Source organism: Bubalus kerabau, chromosome 14 (genome assembly GCF_029407905.1).
Source record: "Bubalus kerabau isolate K-KA32 ecotype Philippines breed swamp buffalo chromosome 14, PCC_UOA_SB_1v2, whole genome shotgun sequence".
Lineage (NCBI taxonomy): Eukaryota > Metazoa > Chordata > Mammalia > Artiodactyla > Bovidae > Bubalus > Bubalus kerabau.
This window is the reverse complement of record NC_073637.1, coordinates 25,209,854-25,228,538: the sequence shown is the minus strand read 5'-3', so window position 1 is coordinate 25,228,538 and position 18,685 is coordinate 25,209,854. Positions and strand designations below refer to the sequence as shown.

Here is an 18,685-nt window from a genome sequence, read left to right as displayed (position 1 = left end):
TATGATGGCTACCCTGGTGGCTTAGCGCTAAAAAATATGCCTGCCAACGTGGGAGACAGAGGTTCGATCCCTGGGTCAGGAAGATCCCCTGGGATCTTCCTTCCCCAGGGAAGAGGAAATGGCAACCCACTCCAGTATTTTTGCCTGGGAAATCTCATGGACAGAGGAGCCTGGTGGGTCCACAGGATCTCAAAGAGCTGGATGTGACTGGGCGACTAAACAACAACATCTACCAAAGGGCATATTAGCACCTATTTTGGCTTCCGACTTGAATTCAGCATTTCCTTCTGCTTCCAGACCACTAATCTTATTGCCCATCCTAAGTCACACAAGCTCATATACATGTCTTTACATATAAAGAGAGGGTATTTGTACCAGTGACAGGAAAGGTGATAATAGCCACACATAAGGTGACCAAAGTCCCCTTTAGTGTACATTAAGTGGCCTGGTTGTCTTGAATATATTTATAAACTCTTTAAAGGATTAGGTAACAAAGTATATCAAAAATTATTTGAGGCCCAAGTAATTAACATGATTTTTTTTTTTTTTTTTGGGCATGCACATGGTAAGATTTGGAGTTTAAATTACGCAGCCATGTTTTGATCCTGCCGTGGGAATGCTCCCCTGAGACTATCTACTTACTGGCCTTTGGTGTTTATTGGACGTTGGATCTCTCACATAAATAGTTCGGTCAGTATTACGTACTGGTTGCGTCTTCAAATCTACTCCATCGTCATTCAGATTGTCTTTCCTTTTTGACTTTATACATCCCATAGTTCCTGTTGGAATACAAAAGCAATGGCATTGTTTTACCATTCCAGAACTGGCTTCCAGCCACTGAAGTCTCTCCATTTAAGAGAAGGTGATAGCGACTCAACAACAACAACAAACACACTTCTATTCTTCATCGCTGATGATTTAACCAAGTCAAAAAGGTGAAGACTGTTTACAAGTCAGGTGCTTGTTCATAATCTGTTCACTCATTCATTCAACTGACTTCAGGCTCTACTACAAATCCACAGTTATCAAGACAGTATGGTACTGGCACAAAGACAGGAATATAGATCAATGGAACAAAATAGAAAGCCCAGAGATAAATCCACGCACATATGGACACCTTATCTTTGACAAAGGAGGCAAGAATATACAATGGATTAAAGACAATCTCTTTAACAAGTGGTGCTGGGAAATCTGGTCAACCACTTGTAAAAGAATGAAACTAGAACATTCTAACACCATACACAAAAATAAACTCAAAATGGATTAAAGATCTAAATGTAAGACCAGAAACTATAAAACTCCTAGAGGAGAACATAGGCAAAACACTCTCTGACATACATCACAGCAGGATCCTCTATGACCCACCTCCCAGAATATTGGAAATAAAAGCAAAAATAAACAAATGGGACCTAATTAACCTTAAAAGTTTCTGCACATCAAAGGAAACTATTAGCAAGGTGAAAAGACAGCCTTCAGAATGGGAGAAAATAATAGCAAATGAAGCAACTGACAAACAACTAATCTCGAGAATATACAAGCAACTCCTACAGCTCAACTCCAGAAAAATAAATGACCCAATCAAAAAATGGGCCAAAGAACTAAATAGACATTTCTCCAAAGAAGACATACAGATGGCTAACAAACACATGAAAAGATGCTCAACATCACTCATTATCAGAGAAATACAAATCAAAACCACTATGAGGTACCATTTCACACCAGTCAGAATGGCTACGATCCAAAAGTCTACAAGCAATAAATGCTGGAGAGGGTGTGGAGGAAAGGGAACCCTCTGACACTGTTGGTGGGAATGCAAACTAGTACAGCCACTATGGAGAACAGTGTGGAGATTCCTTAAAAAACTGGAAATAGAACTGCCTTATGATCCAGGAATCCCACTGCTGGGCATACACACTGAGGAAACCAGAAGGGAAAGAGACACGTGTACCCCAATGTTCATCGCAGCACTTTTTATAATAGCCAGGACATGGAAGCAACCTAGATGTCCATCAGCAGATGAATGGATAAGAAAGCTGTGGTACATATACACAATGGAGTATTACTCAGCCATTAAAAAAGAATACATTTGAATCAGTTCTAATGAGGTGGATGAAACTGGAGCCTATTATACAGAGTGAAGTAAGCCAGAAAGAAAAACACCAATACAGTATACTAACACATATATATGGAATTTAGAAAGATGGTAACAATAACCCTGTGTACGAGACAGCAAAAGAGACACTGATGTATAGAAGAGTCTTATGGACTCTGTGGGAGAGGGAGAGGGTGGGAAGATTTGGGAGAATGGCATTGAAACATGTAAAATATCATGTATGAAACGAGTTGCCAGTCCAGGTTCGATGCACGATACTGGATGCTTGGGGCTAGTGCACTGGGACAACCCAGAGGGTGGTATGGGGAGGGAGGAGGGAGGAGGGTTCAGGGTGGGGCACACATGTATACCTGTGGCGGATTCATTTTGATATTTGGCAAAACTAATACAATTATGTAAAGTTTAAAAATAAAATAAAATTAAAAAAAATTTATTGAGCATCAATTTTAGGTCAGCATAAATTCCTGCCCTAAAGACGCTCCTATTCTTGTGGTGAAGATGCGTGAATTAAAATAACAATGCGATGTGGCAGGTCAACGACAGAGGATGCACAGGACATAGGAAAGGACACTGACCTCAAGCGAGAGGAAAAGGATGTGGGCAGGGGAAGTGTCCTGATGGAAACGCTTTGAGTCAGAATGGGAGTGATGTCAGCTAGGTGGCAGAGTCAGTAAAGGGATTCCAGGAAGAGACAACTTCACATGCAAAGTACTGGCCCCGGGAACACAGCCCCTTCGGGGAATTAGTTCAAGTCAAACCCTTCAGGGAACAAGTAGGGAAGTCCAGGAGTTGGGCTGGAAGGGGAGGCATGGCTGAAGGCAAATGTCACTGTGCAAAGTGAAGTGAGGGGACCTGGGGCTTCAAAGGCAAACATGAAGAAGAGGCAGGAAGCATAAAGGGTGGCTCCAACCATATGTGGCTTGGGGCCTGGGGCAATGGCGGTGGCCTTCACGGAGACGGGAAATCAAAGAGGAGACACAAGTATGGAGAATAGATGCTTGTAGGAACATCCACACGATCACATCTGTAGACTTCCCAGTGAGACGTGTGAGTGTGGATAACAGGAGAGATATCAGAGCCAGAGGCACAGAGGGTGCCGCCAGGCAGCCCAAGGCCTCAGGAAACACGCCCCGACAGAAGAGGGCTTGAGCACAACCAGTGAGACAGATGGAACCACCCTTCTAAAGGCTAAACTCTTATCTGTCTATTCAGTTATACTAGGATGTGCAGAGTGCCACCCAAAGCAGACGGGGAACTTTAGGTCTAAAGGCGACTTTAAAACTGAAATTGGATATGACTATTTCTCACAGCACAGCCTCACGGTCAAATTTATACATTAAAGACAAAACAAAATCTGTTATGCACTCCATTACAAGGTACTGGAGGGCGGTGTTCCCAAACCTAAAGGCACGCAAGAATCGCCTAGGTTCACAGACCAGATTCCCTGGACACAGTCCAGGAAGTTCTCCAGGGGCACAAGGGGGTGGGCGCTCCACTGTGACTGTCATTCTCAGGCACTGCCAAAGGGGACCCCTGCCCAGAACATCACAGAACAAGGACGGTTTCACGTGGGGAAGGCGGGTAATGGGAGTTCGGAACACCTCCTAGAGGAGGAATGGGTCAAAAAAGCCTCAGGAGCTGGTCCCTATTGCCCAGGCTTGGCCTGCCTCTGGTCCCACAGGCCTCGGCGACCACCGCCTTGTTTATCATCTCATTGGCTGACATATGAAGCCTCTGAAGACGGCCACGCCTCTTTCCGAAGCTAGTGAGCTGTAGTTCCCAAAATAAAGGGGAAGCAAGCACTTCTTTGACTCAAAACAGCACAGTATTTTTTTTTTCTTTCATGTGCTGAAGTTTCTGAAATGGGATGGGTTTCCTAGTTGATCTGTAAATAAACAGGGGAGCTCTTTTTTGACCCATCCCACCTCCACCCCTACTCCTACCCTCCAAAAAAAAAATGTGTTTTTGTTTTTAACTTATTCGCATGAAAACGGGGCTGCATGAAGGAAGGAAGTCGGTATTGGAAAAGGCCAACCCTAGTGGACCCTAGTGGACCCCAATGGCTCCCTGAGCTGTGAAAGGAGCAGCCCAGCGGGCCCCTAGGACACATGCGTTCCTCGTCATGCGTACCTCTCCCCAGGATGTTTCCCGGGAGCCCACTTGTCTCCCCAGACCCTCCCTGGCTCTAACACACTCCAGTTCTGTCTTTTTTTCCAGATCTGGACCCAAATGTTACCTCCTCAGATCTTCTGAAGTAGACAGGCCGGGGTCCCAACCTGTTTGTTCTCTGAAATACTGCTCCGAGCAGGTGCTCCAGGAGGGTTCGTGGAAAGAAGGGATGGACCAAGTGCTCAGGCTGCTGCACTCTGGGCTTCCAGTGTGCTCATCCCAGCCCCTCTCACTCCAGACAGACAAGGAAAGGGAAAGGGGACATCCCTGCCCCAGCTGTTGTTGTATTGGAGATAGAGGCACAGAAACCTATAGAACTAACTACTAGTTCACAGGAAACAGAGGTTAAAGGATCAAAATAATCACACAGGTCCATGATGTGTCAAAAGGTGGGAACTTCAGAAGTATTCCCTAAATGAGCTTTGAATGAATAGGTGAGTGGGGAAGGACATGTGGGTGGATCATTGGAGATATCTGAATACATGTGGACTTCATTCCGGGGGATTATGCGTTTCATTGATGTGATGATGGTACTGTGGTCATGCAGGGGAAGGTCCTCATCTGAGAGGATGCTCATGAGGCGGGTAGGGATGTGGGCTCAGGGTATCTGCCAGCTGTCAACATTTCCACCAAAACGAAAAAGAAAAAAGAGGGACAAGGGAGCAAGAGGAGGGGACAAATGTGGCAAAATAGCTTTAAAAAAATTAGTGACTCTAGGTGAGGATTTTTTTTCTGTAGATTTGAAATTTTCAAAATAAAAAGTCAGATAAGGGAGAACATAGGACAGTATAAACGACTTTATGCCAAAAAATTCCCAGGAAAATATTAGCTACCCCTGTAGTGTGTGCGTGTGCACACACATTTGTGTGTGAAGGCAGATGAAATTAGAAAGTCACTTTGTGGGTGTTAGTGATATGGCACAGATTGGGGAATTGGTGGTTCGGTCCTCTGAAGCGGTGATGGCAATCGTCTGAAGGCCGTGGCCATGGGAAGGAAAACAGAGAATGAAAATTAAAAGTGGGAGGATGTGTGAGGGGGTCGTCTAATCTGCAGTATTATTTATTTATGCATAGTTCATGATTTCCCTCTCCCCCATCACATGGGCTTCCCTGGTGGCTCAGATGATAAAGAATCCACCTGCAGTGCAGGAGACCTGGGTTCAAATCCCTGGGTCAGGAAGCTCCCCTAAAGAAGGGAATGGCAACCCACTCGAGTATTCTTGCCTGGAAAATTCCAAGGACAAAGGAGTTTGGCAAGCTACAGTCCATGGGGTCACAAAGAGTCAGATACCACTGAGTAACTTGCACTTTTCATCACACAGATAATTGAGAGCCCCGTGTGCACACTGGAGACGAAGACCCTAACCCACTAGCACTGAGCTTTGAGTTTGGGTCCCTGCAGTTGAAACATTCCAGCAAAAGAGCTCAGATAGCATCCTGTTGCATCAGAGGATAAACAGCACCAGGTCTTCAATTCTTTTCACTGAGCCACGGTACCAGAAACACACAAAACCCAGTGCACCCCCAACAAAAACTAAGAGCCCAGTTACATGTTTGCAAGTGACAGGAGCTACGCTTTATAAGGATTTACACCTTAGTATTTATTTTTCAACTAAATATCTGTAATTTTCTGAGCATCTCATCTAATCCTCAAAGAAACCCCATGACCCAGGTATTATTAATCCCATTTTACAGAGGAGTAAATGGAGGCATGGAGAGATTACACGACTGGCCTCAAACCATTGCACAAGTGAATGGTGGACTCACATAGCTTTTGCCTGAACTATGTGCTTTTTTTTCCTTACCCTTTTGCCAAACAATGGCTATTTTGAAACGTGTTTTATCTCATTATTAATCATGCTAAAGACACTGTTTTTTATAGCCTGCTTCTTTCTCAAAAAGGATTTGAAATACTTTTACCAAAAAGTGAGTTTAACAAACTGGAAACAGAAAACTCTAGGCGAGGAAAAGAAGACAATGCAAATGTGGATCCAGATTTGCAGTAGGAGCTTTCCGGCAGGAAGAGCCAGAGCCGGCATCACAGGACGCACTCCTGGGAAAGAGGAAGCTGACCTGGGTCCACAGTTGACGGGCACGCCCCGGCATAAAATTTCTAAAGTTTCATAAGATGGGCTTCACATAAAGTGCTGTCGGCAATGTCTTCGATATTTCTTTTTTAACAGTAAATGAAAGCACATTTTACATGTGGACTCTGTTGTTGTTCAGTTGTTCAGTCACGTCTGATTCTTTGTGACCCCATGGACCACAGCACACCAGGCTTCCCTGTCCTTCACCATCTCCCGGAGTTTGCTCAGACTCATATCCATTGAGTCAGTGATGCCATCCAACCATCTCATCCTCTGTTGACCCCTTTTCCTTCTACTCTCAATCTTTCCCAGCAGATATGATAATAATTAACCATGATAATACCTGAGGGTCTCGCATGCAAATACACCCCTAGGATGCTGTTCTTCATAGAAGCTCAAGTAGATGATCTAACCAGACACAGACAGCAGGTGACCCTCTATCACAAAGGGACTGCCATCGACATATCCAGAAATCAGGATTGGGCGACTTTTCTGTCCAGACGTTCACTGGGGCAAATATCCATTAGTGGTGCCTCATCCTCACTGAAGGGCCTTTGAATACTAAAATCTCTGTTTAAAAAAGAAAAACCAGAAGAAACTCTGGGATAAAAGGCTAATTATGACTCCTCGCTTATCATCAGGCTGGTCATGGTCAGACCAAATAATGTCCCACAGTTATCGACATGCTCGGCAAGGAAGCAGCTGTCCACCTGGAATTCCACTTCTGAGAGGCTGTTCTTTTTTCTCTCTCTCCAGCTTTTTTTTTTTTTTTTTTTTACAATCTTATTGATTTATTGGCTTTGTGGGTCTTCGTTGCGGCATGTGGGCCTCTCTATGCGGTGCTTGGGCTTAGTGGCCCTGTGGCATGTGGGATCCTAGCTTCCCGACCAGAGCTCAAACCCCTGTCCTCTGCATTGGAGGGTAGGTTCTTTACCAGTGGCTCACCAGGGAAGTCTCTCTCTCCAGCTTTACTGAGATATAATTGACATATACCATTGTATAAGTTTAAGGTGTACAATGTGACGATTCGATATACTTACATATTGCAAAATGATTACCTCAAAACAGTTAACACATTCATCACTTCACATTTTTAGGGGTTTTTGTTGTTGTTTGTTTTTATGGTGAAAACTTGTAGAGGATTTGTTCTTTAGATATGCTTACACAGAGTACAAGGATGTTCATACTGGTCTTATGTATATAACAGACACAGACAATCTAGATGTCCATCAATAGGGGTTGTGTTGCTGTCTGTGAGTTGTTCAGTCATGTCTGACTCTTTGCGACCCCATCGACTGTAGCCTATCAGGCTTCTCAGTCCATGGGATTTTCCAGGCAAGAGTACTGGAGTGGGTTGCCATTGCCTTCTCCAGGGGATCTTTCCAACCCAGGGATTGAACCCGGGTCTCCGGCATTGTAGGCAGACGCTTTACCCTCTGAGCCACCAGGGAAGCCCTAATATATATCTATCAATTTATGTAATCAATCAGCACACACACACACATACATACATACACATACACACACATGCACACATCCATGTATAATTAACATGCACAGAAAATAGTCTGAAAGGATCCCACCATCACGTTGCTTAGGTTCTGAAGTTCATTTGTAAGATGCAACAGCTCATAAAGAAATTTTCTCTTAAAAAAATGTCTAAGGAAAGGAGTTTCTAGATGCCTAGTGGTTAGGATTTGGTGCTCTCACTGTGGTCGCCCGGGTTCCATCCCTGGCCCAGGAACTGGATCCCACAAGCCCCACGGTGCAGCCAAAAAATATATATATATTTTTTAAATTCCTAAGGAAGACACCACAATTTGCAAAATATTTTGGAGAAAAGAACTGTGAAGTCAGATTGCTAAACTCAAATCCTGCATCCCTCAATTATTAACTGTGTGATCTTGGCAAGCAACCTAACCTCTGTGCTCCAGTTTCCTTCTGAAAAAAATGGAGATCACTTCATCTAGCTCATCAGTTTGTTATGAGGGTGACATGCCTTAAATCAGTAATATGTGTAAAGTGCTTAGAAGTGTACTTAAGCAGCACATAGTAAGAGCTATATACATCTCTGCTAAATAATATATAAATAAATGTAACCCAAAGCCTAGGTTTCCCTCCATTACTGGGAGGGAGAGAATTCGTGATGAGATGCATAAGGAAACCCTACTTCACCCCAAAGAGGGACCCGCAGCAGCACACTTCCCAAATCAGCTGCTGGCCGGCACATGCCCCACTTACACCTTCTAAATGGAGCTTTTCTCCCCTCTCCTTTCTCCCCTCTGTTAGGCAAGGTAACCTAGACATCAGGTCACTCTTTTGTCTACTTTTTTTAAAAAATTACATTTATTTATTTTTGGCTGTGCTGAGTCTTTGTGGCCGCATGGGCTTTTCTCTAGTTGCTGGGAGCTGGGGCCAGTCTCCAGTTGCCATGCTCGGGCTTCTCACTGCGGTGGCTTCTCTTGTTGCGGGCGCTCAGACTTCAGTAGTTGCAGCTTGAGGGCTCAGTAGTTGTGGCTCCCGGGCTCTAGAGCACAGGCGCAGCAGTTGTGGTGCACGGGCTTAGTAGCTGCGCAGCATGGGGGATCTTCCTTGATCAGGGATCAAATCCATGTCTCCTGCATTGGGAGGTGAATCCTATACCACTGAGCCACCAGGGAAGCCCTGCTGTCCACTTTAATAACATGATGATGTGAACATAAATGTGTGTATTCAGTTCAGTTCACTAACTCAGTCATGTCCGAGTCTTTGCAACCCCATGGACTGCAGCACACCAGATTTCCCTGTCTATTACCAACTCACAGAGCTCACTCAAACTCATGTCCATTGAGTCGGTGATGCCATCCAACCATCTCATCCTCTGTCGTCCCCTTCTCCTCCTGCCCTCAATCTTTCCCAGCATCAGGGTCTTGGAAAAGAGTCAGTTCTTCGTATCAGGTAGCCAAAGTATTGGAGTTTCAGCTTCAGCATTAGTCCTTCCAACGAATATTCAGGACTGATCTCCTTTAGGATGAACTGGTTGGATCTCCTTGCAGACCAAGGGACTCTCAAGAGTCTTCTCCAACACCACAGTTCAAAAGCATCAATTCTTCGGTGCTCAGCTTTCTTTATAGTTCAACTCTCACATCCGTATAAGATTACTGGAAAAACCATAGCTTTGACTAGATGGACCTTTGAGGGGAAGGAATTCTGCAATGAAAGAGGTTCCTGAGCTTGGATTTATATAATATACATTTCAGGTAATATTTTGTTTTTCACCATAAGTTTCACAAATTTAAAAGATATTCCATCATGTCCATTTCAGCCTGAAGTTCATATAAATTCACCTCTCGGCTATAGAAAGATTTTTAAATCACCAATTTCTCCTATTCTGAGAGCTAAAAGAAATAAAAACAGGAAATTGGATTGCTACTTCCCCTATAAAATCTGAACCCACATTTTAACAGCTATTTCACACATTTATGTTCAGAATCCTAGATCTTGAAATCGAAAAACAGAAGTACTAGAATTTAACCCCTGAGAACATAAATTTCTTGCCTTTACAAAGTGCTACCAAAGAAATTGGTTTCTTTGCTTTGTTTTTATTATGACAGCATTTTCTTTTTATGATGACCGATGTATTTGCTTTCTTTAAAGGCATCTGTCTTTAAAGATAGCATCCCAGCAGCCACACAGAAACTCAACAAAAACATTTTTTTTTTCACTTCACTGCAACTTCCCAGACTGAATGTGTACATTTGCACGGCACTTTCCCAGGAGCTAGTAAATAACGCATCCAGAGGTTCTGAAGTCCCCCTCCTGACTCTCTTTGGCCTGACCTTGCTAAATGTAAGTGGTCATTCTGGAGTGACCAGAAGCATCTCTAGGGCAGGAGACAGACAGCATGTGGGAAACGAGAGGAAGATGAGCACTTGCTTGCTCTGTGACTGGCACAGTGCAGACCAGGAAGACACTACCAGAGATGGACCCATGCCTGGTGATCAAAGGTCCCTGCCAAAGTGGACCTGAGCCCAGTGGCCTTGGAGATGCACTTCCAACCACCCAAGGCCTCTTGCCTGACCGTGCAAGGAGCTCACCTCCAGAAGAGCTGAGTGAGGGAGCCTCAGAAGAGAAAGGAAGCCCCAGGAACATAGGGATGGGTGCCTACGATCCCAGACAAAAGTGGTCTTGAGCTTCCAAAGCAAGTTGAGCTTGGTTCCAGGATCATTCACAGGGACTCATCCCCAAGACAATTCTTATCTGGGCAACCTGGTACCGGTTATGTAGCCTGAGAGATGTACCTTGCCTGCACAAATAGAAACCTTTCAGATGCCCTTTGACCGTTTTCCTTTTTCCTTTACTTTTAAGAATGAGACTTTAGAGGCTTTTTCAGAGATGCAAAGCCCAGGGAAGAATTGGGATCTTTTCTCCAAACTGCTTATACGAGAGAAAGGGGTCAGAAAAGCCTCCTGGGTGTCCTGGGGAAGGAAGGGGACAGAAGAGGAGGGAGCATCAGAATTCAACTCCATGACCAGCACCATCTATTCCAACTTAAGTAGTTGTCTTTCTCTACTATAATGCCCCTGCTAAGGTCTAAATCACTTTAGACTGACATTACTTTTTGAACAAAGGTCCATTTAGTCACAGCTATGGTTTTTCCAGTAGTCATGTACAGATGTGAAAGCTGGACCATAAAGAAGGCTGAGTGCCCAAGAATTGATGCTTTTGAACTGTGGTGCTGGAGAAGGTTCTTGAGAGTCCCTTGGACAGCAAGGAGATTAAACCAGTCAATCTTAAAGGAAATCAACCTTGAATACTCATTGGAAGGACTGATGCTGAAGCTCCAATACTTTGGCCACCTGATGTGAAGAACCGACTCATAGGAAAAGACCCTGATGCTGGGAAAGATTTAGGGCAAGAGAAAAAGGGGATAACAGAGGATGAGATGGTTGGATGGCATCACTGACCCAATGGACATGAGTCTGTGCAAATTCTGGAAGATAGAGAAGGACAGAGGAGCCTGGTGTGCTGTAGTCCATGGGTTGGACATGACTTAGTGACTGAACAACAACAGGCATTTCCACGTGTGCTAATATCAACCATTTGTTTGAGGTGGGGGATGGCTTCTTTCTCCCCAAATAACACAAGAGAAACCTGCATCTATCTACATCTTGGAAGAGAGCAGAAGAAACAAGGACAACTCTTATCTGGAAGGTGTAGAGTCACGATGGAAAACAGACTGTTTAAAATGGAAATGATTTGACCCCTGTTGGTCAACTTAAGGTTGTTTTCCCACCTGCTGCTACTCAGAGCGCTGGAGAGAGAAGAGTTAGACAATGTGAAGATTTCTTTTCCCTCCTTTTTCCTTTCTTTTCCTTTTTTTTTTTTTTTTTTTGCACGGTTGAACTGCTGTATGCAAAATCTGCAAGCCTGTTTCACAGAAGATGCATCAGTTTCTGGAATTAGAGAGTGGTGATGGTTTTACAACTTATGAGTATACTAAAAGTGTATCAATAAAAAATTAATTTTAAAAAGCGCCCCCCCCCATGCTGAAATGAGAGACCCAGTACATTATGGCTGATTCCCTCTTCATTAACTCTTCTTCAAGCCTTTGAAATAAAAATCTGATCCATTTTAATTTACTCATGTTTGCCGATGTCTTTATCCAGTTTGAAACCATTTCTTTATTTTGTGCTCTAAGACCCAGGTGCGGCTTCAGGAAGACCCAGGGATCGGGCAATGAACTATAACATGAATGTGTGGCATAAAAATGTGAACCTAACCTGACACAGGGATCTTTCAAAATAACAGTCAAATACAAAAGACAGCAAATTGACTGCATTTTTGGAACTTTAATAACCTGGTACAATTTTTATCACTACATTAATCAGAGTGAGTCCAGAAAAGAAATGCAAGACAGTTTCAGAGGTAGATGAAATTCAAACACCTGGAGGTTAGTATCCAGCACAGAGAAAGTGGAAGAGAACTCTAGCTCTTGCCTGGAAGAGAGTGGAGAAGTGACAAAGGTGTGGGGAAGTTAGGAATCTGGGTGTCCAGCTGCAGGTCTGGCCTGGACAGTCCTGTATATGGACAAGACTAAGCCAGTCTCAGGATTCTAATCTCCTCACCATGAAAAGAAATCGGTGGGCATGGCGGGAAAGAGTATGTGATACTCTTCACCTTGACAGCACGTAACAAGGGCCTTTAAAACGTATCCACTTCTCAACACAACACCCACACCTCTCCCAATAAGAGATTTCTAAGAAAATAACTGGGTAGTTACACAAAGCTCTAAGAAAGGGATTTTTATTGTGAGACTGTATTATAATACCATCCAATCAGAAATAGACTTATTTGATGTGGAAGAAACCTAACTGTCCATCAACAGACGAATGGATAAAGAAGATGTGGTACACATGTGCATATATATATATATATAATATATATATACACACCATATATATGCAAGTGGAATATTATATATATATAATAGAATATTACTCAACCATAAAAAGTATGAAACAATGTCATTTACAGCAACATAAATGTACCTAGAGATGATCATACTAAGTAAGCTAGGCAGAAAGAGACAAATATCATACATCACTTATATGTGTAATCTAAAAAAATGACACAAATGAACTCATTTACAAAACAGAAAAAAAGACATAGAAAACAAACTTTATGGTTAACAAAGAAGAAAGGTGATGGAGAGACAAATTAGGAGTTTGGGAGGACATATACACACTGCTGCTGCTGCTGCTGCTAAGTTGCTTCAGTCGTGTCCGACTCTGCGACCCCATAGACGGCAGCCCACCAGGCTCCCCCGTCCCTGGGATTCTCCAGGCAAGAACACTGGAGTGGGTTGCCATTTCCTTCTCCAATGCATGAAAGTGAAAAGTGAAAGTGAAGTCGCTCAGTCGTGTCCGACTCTTAGCGACCCCATGGACTGCAGCCTACCAGGCTCCTCCGTCCGTGGGATTCTCCAGGCAAGAGTACTGGAGTGGGGTGCCATTGCCTTCTCTGAACATATACACACTACTGTATATAAAATAGATAATCAACTGGATCTACTGTATAGCATAGTAGTATACTCAGTATTTTGAAATAACTTTTTTTTTCTTTTTTTTTTTTTTACTTTTATTCTCTTTTTTATTTTTAGTTGAAGGATAACTGCTTTACAATACTGTGTTGGGTTCTGCCATACATCAACATGAATCAGCCATAGGTATACATATGTCCCCTCTCTCTTGAACCTCCCTCCCACCTCCCGCCCCATCACAGCCCTCTAGGTTGTCACAGCACCAGCTGTGGGTTCCCTGCACCGTACAGCAAATACCCACAGGTGATCTGTTTTACATACGGTAATGTATATGTTTCCATTGCTTGTTATTCACTTATTTTTCCTTACTGCTATCTTTTGCCTTCAGTAGATCTATTTTTAAAATATTAATCAAGTGCTGCCATCTTTTTTTGTTGTTGTTGTTGCTAACTCTATGGACTGTTTCTTTTTTTCTTAATTTAAATTTATTTATTTTAATTGGAGGCTAATTACTTTACAATATTGTATTGGTTTTGCCATACATCAACATGAATCCACCACGGGTGTACACGTGTTCCCCATCCTGAACCCTCCTCCCACCTGCCTCCCCGTACCATCCCTCTGGGTCATCCCAGTGCACCAGCCCCAAGCATCCTGTATCCTGCATCGAACCTGGACTGGCGATTCGTTTCTTATATGATATTATACGTGTTTCGATGCCATTCTCCCAAATCATCCCTTTTAATGAAAGAGAATGTAAACGTAGACTATATAGTTATATGTCATTGTCATTTAGTTGCTAAGTTGTGTCTGACTCTTTGTGACCTCATGGACTGCAGCCCACCAGGCTCCTCAGTCCATGGGATTTCCCAGGCAAAAATACTGGAGTGGGTTGCAATTTCCATCTCCAGGGGATCTTCCTGACCCAGGGATAGAACTCATGTCTTCTGCATTGGCAGGTAGATTCTTGGCCACTAAGCCACCAGGGAAGCCCATATATATGTGTGTGTGTTCAGTTCAGTTCAGTCGTTCAGTCATATCCGACTCTTTGCAACCCCATGAATTGCAGCACGCCAGGCCTCCCTGTCCATCACCAACTCCCGGAGTTCACTCAGACTCATGTCCATCGAGTCAGTGATGCCATCCAGCCATCTCATCCTCTGTCATCCCCTTCTCCTCCTGCCCTCAATCTTTCCCAGCATCAGAGTCTTTTCCAATGAGTCAACTCTTCGCATGAGGTGGCCAAAGTACTGGAGTTTCAACTTCAGCATCATTCCCTCCAAAGAAATCCCAGGGCTGATCTCCTTCAGAATGGACTGGTTGGATCTCCTTGCAGTCCAAGGGACTCTCAAGAGTCTTCTCCAACACCACAAGTTCAAAGCATCAATTCTTCAGCACTCAGCTTTCTTCACAGTCCAACTCTCACATCCATACATGACCACAGGATAAACCATAGCCTTGACTAGATGAACCTTTGTTGGCAAAGTAATGTCTCTGCTTTTGAATATGCTATTTAGGTTGATCATAACTTTCCTTCCAAGGAGTAACCGTCTTTTAATTTCATGGCTGCAGTCACCATCTGCAGTGATTTTGGAGCCCAAAAAAATAAAGTCTGACACTGTTTCCACTGTTTCCCCATCTATCTGCCATGAAGTGATGGGACCAGATGCCATGATCTTCATTTTCTGAATGTTGAGCTTTAAGCCAACTTGTTCACTCTCCTCTTTCACTTTCATCAAGAGGCTTTTTAGTTCCTCTTCACTTTCTGCCATAAGGGTGGTGTCATCTGCATATCTGAGGTTATTGATATTTCTCCTGGCAATCTTGATTCCAGCTTGTGCTTCTTCCAGCCCAGTGTTTCTCATGATGTACTCTGCATATAAGTTAAATAAGCAGGGTGACAGTATACAGCCTTGACGTACTCCTTTTCCTATTTGGAACCAGCCCTTAGCACAAGTTAATTTTAAAAAATTCTTTTGAACATAGTGGCATGTTTTTTGCTATGTCTGAGGCTCAAGTCTTCTGCTTCTTTCTACAAATTCCTCTATACACCCTCACTTCCTTTCCATATCTCAAGATTCTTCTATCCTTTCATGTCAACTGATTTTACAAACAGCCGACAGATCAACACAGCCTAACTTATCCTTAGAATCCAGAGATTTAGCATGCCATATGTGTTGGGAATGTTTTTTTTTTAAATATTCGTTTATTTATTTGGCTGCACCAGGTCTTAGTTCTGGTATGTGGGATCTTTAGTTGTGGCATGTGGGATCTAGTTCCCAGCCAGGGATCAAACCTGGGCCCCCTGCATTGGGAGTGAGGAGTCTTAGTCACTGGACCACCAGGGCAGTCCCTGTGTTGAGAATGTTTGATCACTTCCAATTACTTTCTGATCCTTCTAAATTTAAATTTAAACTTAAAATTATAAGTTTTTAATTTCACAACTCTCAGAGTTGATATGCCATTTGAAGAACTAGCAGGAGAACATTAAAATGCCTAAAGTTTCTTTAAAAATAGAAATAATATTCAAGTAGTTCAAAGAAGCATGTCTTCTGGTAAATTGGAACATTTGATAACTTCATCAAATTGGCCTTCAGGCAACTGACTTTTGTAAAATTGGTCTAGAACATGATACTTCAACAAAAGGAATACTAGTAGTCATTAAAATATTGCACATTATATCTGTTGACATAAAAAGATATTCACAATATATTTAAGTTAAAAAGCAACATATATTGCCAGATGCTATTTTTTTGTGAGGAGAAATTATATAAACAGATAGGAAAAGTGTCTAGGAAGAAATATCCTAAAATATCACAATGTTCATCTACAGGTGATGAGTTTGCAGGTATTTTGGGGTTTGCCTTTTTCTTAAAATATATGTGTATATATTTACATGTATGTGTACATGTGTGCTAAGTTGCTTCAGTCTGAGTCTTTGTGACCCCATGGACTATAGCCCACCAGGTTCCTCTGTCCATGGGGATTCTCTAAGAAATAATACTGGAGTGGATTGCCATGCCCTCCTCCAGGGGATTTTCAAAACCCAGGGATGGAACCTGTGTCTCTTATGTCTCCTGCATTGGCAGGTGGGTTCTTTACCACTGGCACCACCTGGGAAGCCCTACATGTGTGTGTGTGTGTGTGTGTGTGTGTGTGTATATATATATGGCATATATATAATTTCATATTCAGATATATATATGTATACACACACATATCAGAGTTTGAAGAACCTTAGGTCATGTGTTTAATTACCCTTAATCTAAAATTTTAAAAGATGTTTTTATTTTGTGTAAATTATACATACATATACAATGTCTCTAATTATATATAAGTATATATATAACATATAATATGCACACACATACATAAACTTGTACAAAAATTGATTGAAATTTTAAAACAAGAGGACCCATAACCTAAGGTCCTTCAAACCCAGAGAATCTGTAGGAGGAAAGAACTTGGAGAGACTCCAGCTGGAGCCATTGTCCATCTACATTTGCTAAGATCACTTGGAAATGAAATGTCAATCATGCAGACGGTTACTGACATCAGGAAAATGGCTCCATGTCCAGGAGGCACATACCAGCATGCCCTGGACGGACAGAAGGCTCCTGCTGGCTATCTCAGGAGGCGACAAGCACTTGGTTCCTCATGTGGACACAAGAGGTAGGTTCCGTGAATACCTACAAGCCTTCTTCTCTTTGGTTCCAAGGCAGTTGGAAGGTCATGCCAAGATCCATGCCGGGAATGAGGTAAGAGGTGGGGAAGGAGTAGGTGAGGCTGGAAGAAGGCTGGGGCTGAGCTATACGAGAGGAGGCCAGGGTCCTGACTCTCGTGACAACAAACCCACCAAACATGCCGGTGACAGTCTCTGGGATTGAGTACACAAAGCTGATCCTATTTGCATAACTCTTAGTTGAGCAAGTTCACACAGAGGAAGACACGGGGGATTGCTGAAACAAGTGGGGGTTTTTGGTTTCGTTTCTCTTCACAGTAAAAGGGAACACTATGAAAACAAGATGAGCTAATGGAAAGTTAGGTATCACAGGGAAAACGTGTCATTTCAAGGACCAGAAGAGGAAATTCAAAGCAGAGTCTGAATTCTGTATGCACAACCCACCAAGAAGCAGATGGAATATTAACCTTATTTCTAGCCTCGGAATTTTAGAATCAGTGGTCCAGCCGCTTCTCTTTAGAAATATATAAAATGATATGTTTAAATTCTACTTTAAGAGTTAGTCAGGTTTTGCTGTACAGCACAGGGAACTCTACTCAATGTTATGTGGCAGCCTGAATGGAGGGGAGTTTGGGGGGAGAATGGACACATGTATGTGTATGGCTGAGTCCCTTCCCTGTTCACCTGAAACTACCACAATATTGTTTGTTAATTGGCTGTACTCCAATAAAAAAAAAAAGTTTAAGTCAGGATTACATAAATAGATGTAACAAAATAGAAATTATTATGAAATTGAGAAAAAGTGAAACTAAGCGCAAGATAGCTCAAAGCTAAAGGTCATATCTTAAGTGGTCTGCACAATTGTTAGAGCAGACCAAAAATCTCCAGAAGTTTAGGTTTTCTGGAGGCTAAAGCAAGAAGAAAACATGCCCACAGATATAAATAAGTCTGCATCTCTGCAACAGGGTTTCTCAGCCTCAGTACTATTGACATTCTGAACTGAAAAATTATATGTTGTAGGGGCTGTCCAGTGCATTGTAAGGTCATTAGCAGCATCTTTGGCTTCTACCTACGAGATACCAGTAACACCCCCGCCCGCTCCACATGGCCAGATAGAACAACAAAAATGTCTCCAGACATTTCCAAATGTCCCCCCATGGCAGGAAATCTGGTATTTAAATTACTGGTAATGAGCTTATGTATTGATATGTTCTGTTACAGACTGGGACAGAAAAATATGCTTTGTCACTATCAGAGAAAGGCAGGTCTACTATTCCTTTATAAAATGTAAAGGACATTTATAGCCAAAAATTCTGTCCAATAGATGTCTGCCACTCTGCTTACACACACAGATACAGACTCACAAACACACACACAGACCTGGTGTTTGTTGGACTAGACCCAGAAACTTTCTACGAGAAAATCACCACCCTGGCTTCATACTTAAATACAATACAAACTAGTCTCATGAGATAAAACTAGAACAGTTGTTGTGCAGTCACGTCCGACTCTTTGGAACCCCATGGACTGCAGCAGGCCAGCCTTCTCTGTCCTTCACCATCTCCCAGAGTTTGCTCAAACTCATGTCCATCAGGTCGGTGATGCCATCCAACC

At 42.8% G+C, this 18,685-nt stretch overlaps 1 protein-coding gene across 4 annotated transcripts in view; it reads right to left on the bottom strand.

Moving 5' to 3' along the window:
- Positions 1-18,685, bottom strand: part of LYN (LYN proto-oncogene, Src family tyrosine kinase) — a 109,955-nt gene that overhangs the window by 47,751 nt on the left and 43,519 nt on the right. Inside the window, exon 2 of one of the 4 annotated variants that reach the window (XM_055546028.1) lies at positions 643-779. In XM_055546028.1, the coding sequence (XP_055402003.1) occupies positions 643-774 (132 nt within the window). In that variant the 5' untranslated portion in view covers positions 775-779. Of the gene's footprint in view, positions 1-642; positions 886-18,685 lie in introns of those variants that run through there. The other 3 variants (XM_055546029.1, XM_055546026.1, XM_055546027.1) reach the window with 3 other exon arrangements.